The sequence below is a fragment of the Malurus melanocephalus genome, unplaced genomic scaffold (genome assembly GCF_030028575.1).
Source record: "Malurus melanocephalus ecotype Western Australia unplaced genomic scaffold, MMel_1.1 scaffold_125, whole genome shotgun sequence".
NCBI lineage: Eukaryota > Metazoa > Chordata > Aves > Passeriformes > Maluridae > Malurus > Malurus melanocephalus.
This window is the reverse complement of record NW_026623357.1, coordinates 855,499-867,700: the sequence shown is the minus strand read 5'-3', so window position 1 is coordinate 867,700 and position 12,202 is coordinate 855,499. Positions and strand designations below refer to the sequence as shown.

At 40.4% G+C, this 12,202-nt stretch overlaps 1 protein-coding gene across 4 annotated transcripts in view; it reads left to right on the top strand.

Moving 5' to 3' along the window:
- PATJ (PATJ crumbs cell polarity complex component) overlaps window positions 1-12,202 on the top strand; it is a 140,012-nt gene that overhangs the window by 3,302 nt on the left and 124,508 nt on the right. For all 4 annotated transcript variants that reach the window (XM_057370399.1, XM_057370398.1, XM_057370400.1 and 1 more), the window contains exons 2-8: window positions 2,668-2,723; window positions 2,806-2,972; window positions 4,377-4,559; window positions 5,871-6,010; window positions 7,795-7,987; window positions 9,681-9,809; window positions 11,418-11,630. In XM_057370399.1, the coding sequence (XP_057226382.1) occupies window positions 2,702-2,723; window positions 2,806-2,972; window positions 4,377-4,559; window positions 5,871-6,010; window positions 7,795-7,987; window positions 9,681-9,809; window positions 11,418-11,630 (1,047 nt within the window). In that variant the 5' untranslated portion in view covers window positions 2,668-2,701. The remainder of the gene's footprint in view (window positions 1-2,667; window positions 2,724-2,805; window positions 2,973-4,376; window positions 4,560-5,870; window positions 6,011-7,794; window positions 7,988-9,680; window positions 9,810-11,417; window positions 11,631-12,202) is intronic.

Here is a 12,202-nt window from a genome sequence, read left to right as displayed (position 1 = left end):
AGGAACCCCAAAGTGCTGTGTAAACTTGAACTGTTGTTCAACCCCCTGAGATCCACTTGGGCGTCCASCAGCACGAGTGGCCTGCAGTGGCTCTTAGAGACACTTGGAGCAGCTCAAGCAAGAAGCTGRAGCTTTCTTCAATCTTTTTTTTCCCTCCTGTTTTGCACCTCCTTCTCCAGGGAACTTCTGCCTCGATGGAGCCAAGATCTCTTATCTATAATTCTCCTTAAATTTAAATCTCCAGTTTTCTTTGGTCTGTCCCCTTTGTCATAATTGCTGTTGTTGTCATGGAAAAAAGATTAATTTTGGGGATGGTCAGCAGGGCACTTGGAGGCTGTTTTGGAGTGGGGCTGGATGTTTCTTGTGGTGCAGTTTGGTCCTGCTGGGAGGTGTGGACACGTCACCCCATCCCCTCTTGTCCCCTCCTGCCAGTGCTGGCAGCTCAGAGCTGACTGGGCACAAAGCTCACCCCACCAAAACGTGAAGGATTCTTTCTGCRTGTTTAGCTCCCTGTTCCAGCTCACTATGGGATCAGCTGAATGGAAAAGGGAAAGGGAAGAATAAAGCATGACAAAGGGCTGGAGAGCTGGACCAGCCTCTTGGCTTTGGCTCTTGGGTGGGCATGGTGCTGTCAAGTCGTCGTTATTTCCTGCCATGCTGGATTTCTTTGGGTTTAATCTTTTCCTCACCCCACTGCTGGTTTAAAGGTGTTTCAAGCCACTTTTCCTCATAKGAGTTATTTTCCATCCCTTTCTGATTTTGGTTCCTTTGCTTTAGAGTTTTTTTTCCTTCTTTTACTGCTGATGCAAGGTAGAAAAACAGAGGAGGGAAGCGAATGGAGGGAAGTTACACCGGGAAGAAAGAACAAATTTCCATATCCTTTGTCCTGATTTGTTAAGGTTCATGCAGGATTTTCAGTTGAGGAGTTAAAGTTTTGTCTTTTTGGTTTAATGAAGACTCAGGAGTGTGTAAGGAAGTGGTGTTTTCATCTGTTCTTCAGAATCAGCTCCCAGCACAGAATCAAATGCTGCTGTGCTCTTAGAAGTGTTTTATTTCGAATGGAAAAGAAAATAAAGCTGCAGCACTTCCAAAAGTTCAGATGCATTCCTGAAAATCTTTCAGGGGTTGTATGGCTTTGCTGYTTCAACTCTTGCTACAGGTTTGATTTAAAATGACCTCCTAAATCTGTTAGTAGTCGTGCAAAGCGACTGGTTTTGCCTGGCCCTGTGTGGAAACCACACAGACCCACCGAGTTCTGCAGGAATTCCTGCAGGAGCCAAAGCTGCACAGCAAAGGGTGCAGAAATCTGAAGTTGTGGTTTGTGATTTGCCTCCATCCACTTCTTTTCCCCTGTTAGGTAAATCAACTTACCCTGACTGTSCAGGAGAATGGAAGCTACTCACCTGCAGAGTTAATATTTTAGTAAATATAACAATGTCCTCCCAGAACTCCAGATGTTTTCAGTGTGAGCACAGACAGCGTCAGAGACAGAGCTGAAAGGATCAGAGGTCCTGCTGGGAGAGAGCCCCTGGAATGTGCTTTACCCTGGTGTCACGTTCACCATGTGACCCTGGCTACGCTTGAATTGCTAGATTAAAAAATAAATAAAAACCTTTTACACAGAGAGAGGGATATGGCTATTTTTGTTCCAAAATAATTCCTAATACATTATTCCGAAATTACACAGTTATACACTGGATAGAATTAAAATTATGTAAATTGTGCWGTTAAATGGCTGACTTCTTTCAGAGGAGCTTGTACTGAGTGAAGGAATCTTGTTTGGTAGAGCTGCCTTGATAGATTTCAGAATGACAGGCTCCACATCGACTTAATAACGTGCGAGCAAGGGTACAAATTTATCATCGCTTCTAATTGCAAGTCTGTTGTTTTTATACTGCCATCTAGGCCTCAGCCCCAGCTGGAGACCTGTTCTGTTTTGCACTGTGGAGGAGCAGGGTAAAGGATATTCCACTCCTTCAGAGATTGATAAAGGATATTCAGCTGTGCATGGATGTAGGAGAGCAAATGGCAAACACCTGCAGGAGAAAGCAGCTTTCCCTCATCTGTGTGATTAGAGCTGACCTATATAAGGAGCGTGTTGAATTAGGGCTCCGTTTTGGGCTTTAATTCTGTGCTGTCCCACGAGTGAAGGGAGCTTCATTGTTTTTTAAGGGAAACACAAAGTTTCACCTATATTGCCATCCAGAGGGCTGAGCTATCATGGTATGAATACTGTCTGCAAATGATCAGGTGGCAAGTATCTTCTAAATAACAGGTAGACTTTATCTCTGTGTATATTTCTGAAGGTCRCAGCTTTAATGTCAATATTCACAATGATTTGCTTGAATATATCTGTGTCTTGGTTTTCTTTATTTTCCTTTTCACTTGCATAGCCTGTATTTTTCTTCATATTTGAAAGTGTTGYTCATATTCCTTCCTGTGTTTGAAAGGCAAAGCATGTGAAACAAGGAAAAGATTTTGAATATGGTGTGGCTGTGTTGAGAGCTTTGATGAATATGTTGGWTAAACAACAGGGAGTAGTAGTATTTTTTTATTAAATTTGATGTAATTATCTTAGTATTTTATTGTTGCTTTTATCAACTGTTAATATTCTGTTTGAATATATCATTTATTAATTTGATTTATTTCTTTTTAAACCTCACTTAGGCTATTCTGAGTGATTCCAAAAACACCCCTCAAGATGCCAGAAAATCCTGCAGCAGGTACGTGGCCTGAAAATGATTCCTTTTGCTGAGCACTGAGCAAAGAAGCTCTGTTTTTAACCTGGGCTCCTTTGTGGTGCAGATAAGCAGCAGGTGCTGCARATCCTGGATCGGCTGCAGGCAAAACTGCAGGAGAAAAGGGATTCCCAGCACCAGGAAAACCTGGCTGTCCTAAGGAACACCCTCAGGAGCCCCCTGTTCAACCAGATACTCACTCTGCAGCAATCCATCAAGCAGCTGAAGGAACAAGTGAGTGTAAAATTACTGTTGTTGGTGTGATGATAACTCTGGGCGAGTGGAACTTAAATCAGGATGTGTGGGTGTGTGGTAACGAGGTTGCTCTCATTAATAAGCTGTAACGTGGTGTGAGTGAGTGTTGGGCTCTTTTTCTTCCATGGAGCTGGTGTCTGCAGAGGCACTGCTGAAACAAGAATTGGTTTTGCAACAAACAGATCATGGGACAGCGTGCTCTGAAAGGGATGAAGGAGAGGCAGGGTTGGGTTGGAAAAAAAACATCTGCAAAAGATATCAGCTCCAGTGTTTTGATTCTGATCAGGGTTGGAACTGGGATCCTTTGTTTTTCACAAGTGCTGTTTATCAGCTCACTGGCAGCATCTTTTCTCCTTAAAAGACAGCATCACTGAGTTCCTGCTGATTAGTACAAGAATGGTTAACCTGCTTTGGGAGGTGCAGTCTCAGAAAGCCCCACCTGAAGATTTTCCAAGCTCTGATGCTGCTGTACCTGGGCGAGTTTTAAAATGTTTTAGCTTCAGCAGAGGTTGGAACTCGTGTGAGTTGGTTTATAGAGCCAGCTGACACTGGGTTTGGTGGACATGGGCATCCATGGCATAACTGCAGGAACTGATGCTGCATCCCTTCCTTCCAAAGCTTGGATGCATGTCTGCAGGCTGTTCAAAAATGTATAAAAATGCAGATATAGCTAAGAAGTGACTGTGGTATAGTGGGCTTTATATTCAACCTAGTCAGAGCTCTCATATCTAAAAAAAWTTGGCTTTCCTGAAATTCTGTTTAAGCACCAACAGCCTCAGTCAGGATGGGATTTTATAGTTRACTATGTTGCCCTAGGAATATTTTTTGCATTTTTTCATTATCAGTGAGGGCTACAAGTGCAAGTTCTGGCAGTGATAACACATTCAGTGGTGGTTGGTTTGTACCCTAGGCTCTCTCTGGGGAGGGGATAATAAAGATCAGGCCTCGGGCTCCCTAGTGACTGAAAATATTTGGATTTTTGTGCCAAAATTTCATACAGGTTTGCCTATATTTCACAGTTGCATCAGGTCTTGAGGGCCTCTTTAGTGTTTGGTGCTTTTGCATGTGTTGTTTCTGGAATACCAGGGTGAAAAGAGGATAAGGGGCACAGGCAGGGGAGAAGCATGAAAGAAACAGAGAAATGCAGCTGAAAAATTCAGGGAACTTGCCTTCTGAAAAACAGTTCAAATTCGATTTGGTGCCTTGGTTACAGCTTATGTATTAGCATTGCCTGATTTATACAGGTGATTGTATTTGTGTGAATGGGCATACAGAAACAGGAGTATTCTCACTCCTTTGGCAGTCTGCACACAAAATGGTGTTTGTGGGAAACCTTTTTTTTGTTTTCAGTGGTTTTTCCATACTTTTGTTCATTTTCAACAGCTCAATTACATGCCTCCCGACCGCTCCGTGGATTTTGATTTTACCAAGAGGGGGCTGCTGGTGTTTGCTGACAAATCAGTCACTGCTGGGACACCTTGCACTTCACCTGGACCCAAAACATCAGCCTTCACTCCAGGCCTGGGAGTTAATGAATTTAACATGATCATCCAGCAAATGGCAAAGGTAAGGCTCTCAGGGTTAGTGAACAAAATTTATTTTCATTTTGGAGCGTTTCGCTCTGCTTCTTTTTTGTTGTGTGTCTGGAAGCAGGAGAAAGCAGAAGTGTTGAGAACTTTTCCCTGTGGAAGACCATGTCAGCAATAGGAAGTGGTTTGGTGCCTTGTTTTGTTTTTTTAACTTTCTTTGCCAATTTTCTGTTTTACTTTCTACCAAACACACCAATGTAGTAAGGAAATTTCAGCTGCCAGAAAACATTTTTGGTATTTGATGACACTTAATTGAAAATGGACATTTTCAGCAGAAACTTGTTTTGATGGAGGCACTTGTTTATCAAGTACATTTAAAATTGGAAATGTACCAACATTATGAGCAGTGCAAAGGATTTAAAACACTAGCATGTAATATTTTATTTAACTCTTTATTTAATATACCTTAACTTTGCCAGACAGAGGTCAGTTTTAAAAACTTGTGATGTAGCATGTGCTGAATTCTCTAAAAACTTGCACAGGTGCAGACATCCACCCATGTGGGATTGGCATTTATACCACAAATGTATTGTTCTGTGCTGTTTTGAACCATTCCTTTAATTGGTTAGTCATGCCTTTCTATATTAACTAACTGTTGCTAATTGACTACCTTAATGTAGCTGTAATATTTCGAGCATTACTCTTCTCATTAGTGTGTCATTAACTCATCAGAGATAAGATTTAGCAGTGCAGACTGCACTTTATTCTGAATAAAAGAGCTGTGATAGCAGTGCAGTCTCCCAGTAGTGTTCCCCAGTAAACAACCCCAGCATTCTTGTATTAGAACTAAAAAAAAGACAGTTGCAAAAGCAAACTTTTTTAACATTAAGTGTGAAGCTGTGGGGAGGGCGAGGAAATTAATTTCCTTATTTAAAAGCTGCAGTCTTTTGAAGGCACACCTAAAAATCAGCATTAAAAGCAAGGGGAGCCAAAAGACAAGTAATTTAGTTCAGCTATACAGCMTTTCCAGAAATCCCAAATATATTGCTCTAGACAGCACTTCGCTCATAGTTTTCATCCAGTTTGGAATTCATCTCATAATGTGAATGAAGTGTGAAGGCAGCTCTTAAATTCCCTGAGGTTTCAGAACCTCAGAGTGCTTGCATATCCAATACGTTGCTATATTAAAAATAATAAATGGAGGAGCTTTTATAGAAATAACATATTCAGTATTTTGCCTTTGTTTAGTCTTAGGAGGAGAATAATTCTCCCAGCGTTCATAAATTTTAAACTTGCTCGTTGTGTTGCACTGAAAATTAGTAAATCATTTTATCTTCTGTTTTATTAGGGAAGACAAATAGAATCAATAACCATTGATAAACCTTCCGTKGGAGGTCTCGGATTTAGCGTGGTTGCCCTTAAAAATCCCAGCCTGGGAGAAGTTGGTATCTTTGTCAAGGAAGTGCAGCCAGGAAGCATAGCTGACAGGTGAGATCTTCATAATTGTGTTGGAAAATTGCATTTTCCATGAAGGGAGAAGTCATGACCTTCACGTTGAAAACTCTATCAGAAWAACATGTTTGTCTGGGTTATCTGGTGGGATATTTTGCTGGTGGTATCTTGGATTCTGGCTTTTYGACTAAAGGGATTCATGTTTTGAGGATCAGGTTTTCAGATGAGTTTTAAGTATCCGAGCCATTCCTAAATGGAATTTCCAGAAATYGTGACTCACTTTAGAGAATCTTGAGTTCTGATTAAAAAAAACAAAAGAAAACTCAGGAAAGAAGACAAAGAAAACAAAAATTAGATTCCCTTTTAATTTCTACACATTGTGTCCCTGAAAGATTTTTTTTTCCCCCCTCATTCCTTTATTTTTGTTCCTCTGACAATGCCCTATTTATAGATAGTTTTACTGTTTGTTTCCCGTGTAAATTTAGATCCACTCCTCCTGACAGATCCCTGCACAGATGTCATCATAGAATCGAGGCTTCAGGCAGTTTCTTCCTGTATTGTCTGTGGGTTTTCACCCAACAACAAAAGGCAGCGCAATCCTTTAAAAATAAAATGCGATTGTAAAGCCACGAGAGTTTGGCATGAGACAAACGCAGTGCTCGGAATTATGTTTCAAGAAAATGTGTCTAGATTTCAAGTCACTGGTGTCACTTTTTAAATAACACATGTCAGGAAGTGCCAACACAGGATGACAAAAAGAGTGGGGAGAGGTTGGAATGATAATGGCGATGGGCCCGCAGAGAACACACCAGAGAACACTTAAAGAAAAGCATATTAAGGCTCTTTCAAAGTGGAGACAGATGGACTGATCCGGATGTCAAAAGAGGGTGAATATCTCACTTTAGGATTTGATGACCTGCTGCTCACTTTCTTTGATGAGAGAATCTGAAATATGGTTAGTGCTCGAAGAAAGTGATTTCTGGGAAACATCTTAAATGTGGCGTGATAAAAAGGAAGTTTAAAATGCCTTAGTTAAGATGTGCAGTTATATTGTTTCGGAGTTTATAAATTTCCCCAGCATGCTTTCCATTTTGCTTCGGAGACAAGATCTCCTGGAGACTTTTTTGGATTCCTACAGAGCTTTGAAGGCAGTGTCTGTCTATGTAACAGTTTGGTCTCGTGCTCAGAATGAATATTTAACAAAGGAGATGAGTGATGGTTTCTCTCTTGTCACAAATCTAAATTCATCACTGGGGTGAATTAACTGTGAAATTTATATTATCTCAAGGTAGCGACTGAACTCTGTGTTGCTCCAAGAAAGTTTCATGTCTGAAGCTTGATACTATAAATTTTAAGTAAAATATAAATATGCAGCACATCGATCTTTAGATTAAATAATGATACCAAACTGCATCAAAGCTTGGGTTGTGCATACTTAGTGATGGTGTCATGTAGTGCTAAACATAATGAAGAACAGTTCCTAGCTTTTTGTGTAACTACAAAAATACTTTTTTCTGCTTTGTAGTTCAATTTCGTAAGGAGGAAATCGCAATTAAATTTTGAATAGAAGCAAAGTAAAGAACTGAGCAAATTTCTGTACTGTGATAAAGCAGGAACAAAATGTGACTGGGTAGTTCAGAACAGCATGCATTGAAAGTGGTTTGTAAGCTGGTGAAGGCACCCTAATAAGCAGATTTTTAAAACACAGAAACATTTAACCTTGCACAACCGTGGATTTTGCATGTTCATATTTCAGTCGCACGAGCCTGACGTGAAGTCACTGCGCTGCATTAAAAAATTGCTTTCAATGTTTTGTTAAGGGATCAAAGGCTGAGGGAAAATGACCACATACTGGCCATTAATTGCACGCCATTGGATCAGAACATTTCCCATCAGCACGCCATTGCCCTCCTCCAGCAATCCACAGGATCCCTGCATCTGGTGGTGGCTCGGGAGCCGYTTCAAGGGAACAGCAGAACTGCCTTATTAAGTGATGTAAATCCACCTGAGACCGTGAGTTGTTGTAATACTGTCAAAATCAGATTTTGAGCTGGGATGGATTTTTTTTTTTCCCCCATGGCTCTAAGTGTTTGTGTTAGCAAGTTTTACATGGAGGGGTTTTTTTCTTTAATCAGATTTCCTATGTGATGACATTTCATTTAGACTCACKGTGCAGTAAGTACAGGGCTTCCACTGCAAAGCTGTGTGGAGTTGTTATAAAACAGAGCCTGGGTTTTTGTGGGATAGCAGAAGCTTTAGTAGATCACCATATTCTTATCAGCAGGGTCTGCTCAGCACAGGCTGRATGAAGCATTTTATGAGTATACCCAGCTGAAATCTACTTGTGCTCAGCGATTAAAGATGCTCTGATTACCTCTTAAAATAGAGTAAACATAACCTGCCATGAACGCTGCTTGAAACCGCCCAACCAACTGAAACTGGCACTGCTCACACTGAAAAACCTTGTCTTTGTTTGAAAAAACAAACACARTTTATCTGTTAAAGAACCTCTCAATCCTTGTTTGTTTATCAGCTTCCTTTTGGTTTGGGGTTTTTTTTTTCCATTGCAAATTTCAGTGATTGGGAAGCCTTTTGTTTTTTATGACAAAGGAGAGCTTGTCACTGGGACATTTAATAAACCAGGGCTGAACTTCCATCTGTGTTCCACCCATATGGTCCAGGTGGCTTCCCTGAATTCGGTCAAACCTCACACCTAAATCCAGAGATTGCAGTATTGGAATCTGAATTTATTATGCTAGCGGATTCTGATGAAAAYCTGGGTAAAAGCAGTGCTTTTCCTTACTCTTAGTAATTATTTCCCTCATGATTATTACAGAGGTAGTGAAATCTGAAGGTTTTAGTGGATAATCAATATTGTTTATTGCACTGAAAATTTTAAAGAATTAAATTTTAACTGCTTTTTCATTGAAAGATCCGCACTGAACAGACTAACAAAATAAAATACAAATATATATCTCTGCAGGGGGTCTTTAAACTTCTTTTATGATATTTAACTGGCTTTGGCAAAGATTTTCAGTGTGCTAATAAATCCTTTATTTGCAGAAGACTTAAATCTGCCCACTTTGCTCCATTTGGGTCTGTATGAGATATTAATCTGACAGAAACATTGGCTGGGTTTGGGTTGCTTAACAGCTTTGTTATTTTCAGATTGTCTTGTAGAACATAAGGTCATGGTAGAGTGTAGCTCAGAAATTTGCTTCCAATCCAGTATGGCAGAATATTGAGCTGTGCTATTAATTCAGTGCTGAATGGTGGTGTTCAGAGTGWGTGAGTGAAATAACAGAAATGAGAATTTGGGCAACGCTGAGTGAAAACTGGGCCAGCGCAAGCTCCTTGCCTCTGTTTTTCCCTCTTGTTTGCAGTGCTCTGGATTTATGAAAAACTAAAAGGATACTTTTTGTTTTGGCAGGAAAACCTTAAAATTGCTTTTTCTAAGTCGAGCTTTTTCCTAGTATCCTGTTATCCTGAGAGTRAAGGACAAAATGTGTGTTTAAAAACAGATGAGAAATCCCACCGAGCATTTATGAGGAAATGGAGCTGAGTGAACCAAATCCCACAGATCTCCAGTATGTGGGGTGGAGACAGCAAATTGCTCTGATTAATTCTCCTCGTTCCTGCTGCACGTGAAAGTGAGAAATGCTAATGATGGTCCGAAATTAAAATCTCCTGTTTTTATTAATTACAGATTCACTGGGGCCACATCGAAGACGTTGAGCTGATTAACGATGGTTCGGGATTAGGCTTTGGAATTGTAGGAGGAAAGTCGAGTGGAGTGGTTGTAAGAACAATTGTTCCTGGGGGATTAGCAGATCGGGTAATTTGTTATATTATGTCACTTCTTGTTTGATTGCAAGGTATAATTAACTGCCTTTGACAGTCTCAAAATAAACGAATATACTTAAACAAAGGGAAGCTGATARCATCAAAGTCTGAATGCCAACACATGCTTTACAAATAAATACRTTGAAGGTATGATTGAGGAAAAAGTCAGCACCTGATATAAATTAAGTTGTTTCTCAGACGAGCTTTGGCTTTTGTAACATTGTTGAACACGCAGAAATTCTGAGAAGTTGCCTGATATTTTTATATTTTCAGCCTTTGGTCAGTCTGGGGCAGGACAAATGCTCTGTAGAATTTGGGACATTTGGCAGCTTCTGTGGGGGCAAACTCTGAGTGGATTGTCAGGCAAGAGAATCTGCCAGAGCCACTGCATTGCATTCACTCTCAGTTTGGAGATTGAAAATGTCCTGTTTTCAGTGGATTTCGTTGGAGTGGGGTTTGATCCCTGCCTTGCAGCCTGACCAGTTCAAGGAGACACTGAGGTTTGATGCAAAGCCTTTTGAAGTTGTACAGGCACAGTTTGCACCCTTTGATTGCTCCTCTTTAAAGGCTTGGTGCTAAGTCTGGCTACATTTCAGGAGTAGAACACTCAAACACAGCAGATTCRGATTTTTGAAGTGAATTTGGTCATGATGAGTTACAATATTTGAGGACTGGAACCCATGCAAGACAAAAGAGAGAGGCAAAAATACTTCCTCTAGTACAGGATGGAAAGAAAAGCTGGAAATTTGGAGAGCTCTACTGGAAAAAATTGGCTTTTTCTTGACTGTCTCCCTCTGAACCTGTGGTGTATAAATGAGTAGTTTTAAATTTTTGCCTAACACCTGTTTTGCTGTAAGGAATAAAGTGTTTTGGCTACCAACGAAGCATRTGAGCTAAGAACTCACCACATCATTCTCAGCTGAATGAGGCATCATTAAGAACATGTGAAATAATGAGGCATGTACATGTTAAAATTGGATGAGTTTGTAAATGAGTTTGAGTTGGTTCTGGGAATAGCTCTGTGATTGCTGTATAAATCAAGGCACCAAAGGTGGTGGAGCTGAGCTGATCAATACCAGCTGAGGATTTGGTGCTAGGAATTCTTGCTTATAATGGGAATGATGATGTAGGTTATGAATCATAATTATCAGGTAAAAAATGGGTTGTGTGGAGTCTTGTTACCTTCAGTGGATTTCCTCACTCGAGTTGGAGCTGGTCATGTGAGAAAAAAATGCCAGGCTAATATAGAAGTATGAGGGAAAAGCTCTTAAAATGTCCTAAATCAAAATGCTTTTATTTTAACCCCTATCTGACGAGGAGTATTCTGTGAAACAGAATGCACAATGTAATCTGGGGGATTATAAAACATTGTTGCCTGTTTTYTCCTAAATGAGCAAAACAGTGGAAAAAACAGCATGTGGCTGTGCAGATGAGTCCTTGAATCATTTAAAATGTTGCCACCCTGGTAATTTTCCTGGCATTTTCTCACATTGGTTCTCACGGCCRTGAAGATGCCCCCGCAAAGTTTCAGTTTTGTGGTGGAACAGATACTTCATGTATGGACTGGAAACACTTTTTGCCATTTTCTTTGCATTTGAAGGATGGGAGGCTGCAGACTGGAGATCACATCCTGCAGATTGGAGGGACCAACGTGCAGGGAATGACCAGTGAGCAAGTTGCCCARGTGCTGAGGAACTGTGGGAACTCTGTCAGGATGATCGTCGCACGGGACCCCAAGTTTGAAATCATGGAGGCTCCACCACCTCTGGTGAGCTGGCCAGTCAGCACATTACCTTCCCTGCAAAATGGAAATGTGAGTATCTGCTGCTTCCTYATGACATTTTTTAAGTGTGTTTGTGGCTTGTGATCAGAAAGGAAGGAGAGAACAGAGTGTTCTTGGGCCCTGAAGTGCTTCTCCTCACTTGAGTTTCCAGATATCGCATGCTTGAGTTTAAGTGGTCATTATTATAGCCATTCCTTCTATAATTTTTCCCTTTTTCCTGTGTCTTATTAATACCTATAATCTTGGGATTGGAATGACCAGCTTTACAGAATTTATTTGAGTGGCTAATTTAATTACCAAGACCATAAACATTATCGATAAGTGGTACTTTCAGTTCTTCTTCTTAGCTCGTTCCATTTTTTCTAATCAATCATGTGTAAGTGGATTTAAAACTGGACTGTGAATTTCCCYTAGTCTGAAATCCAGAGAGCCACGGCCACACCAGAATTATTCAGCACAATCATCTTTTTATGAAACATAAGTGTAATGTTTTCATCGTCTACGCTACTGCCTGTGATAGGAAATATATCTAAAAATTTTGAAACTTGTTTTAGCAAATCTTATCATGGTCATATCAAAGTCTCTTGTTTTTGAAGTCATTC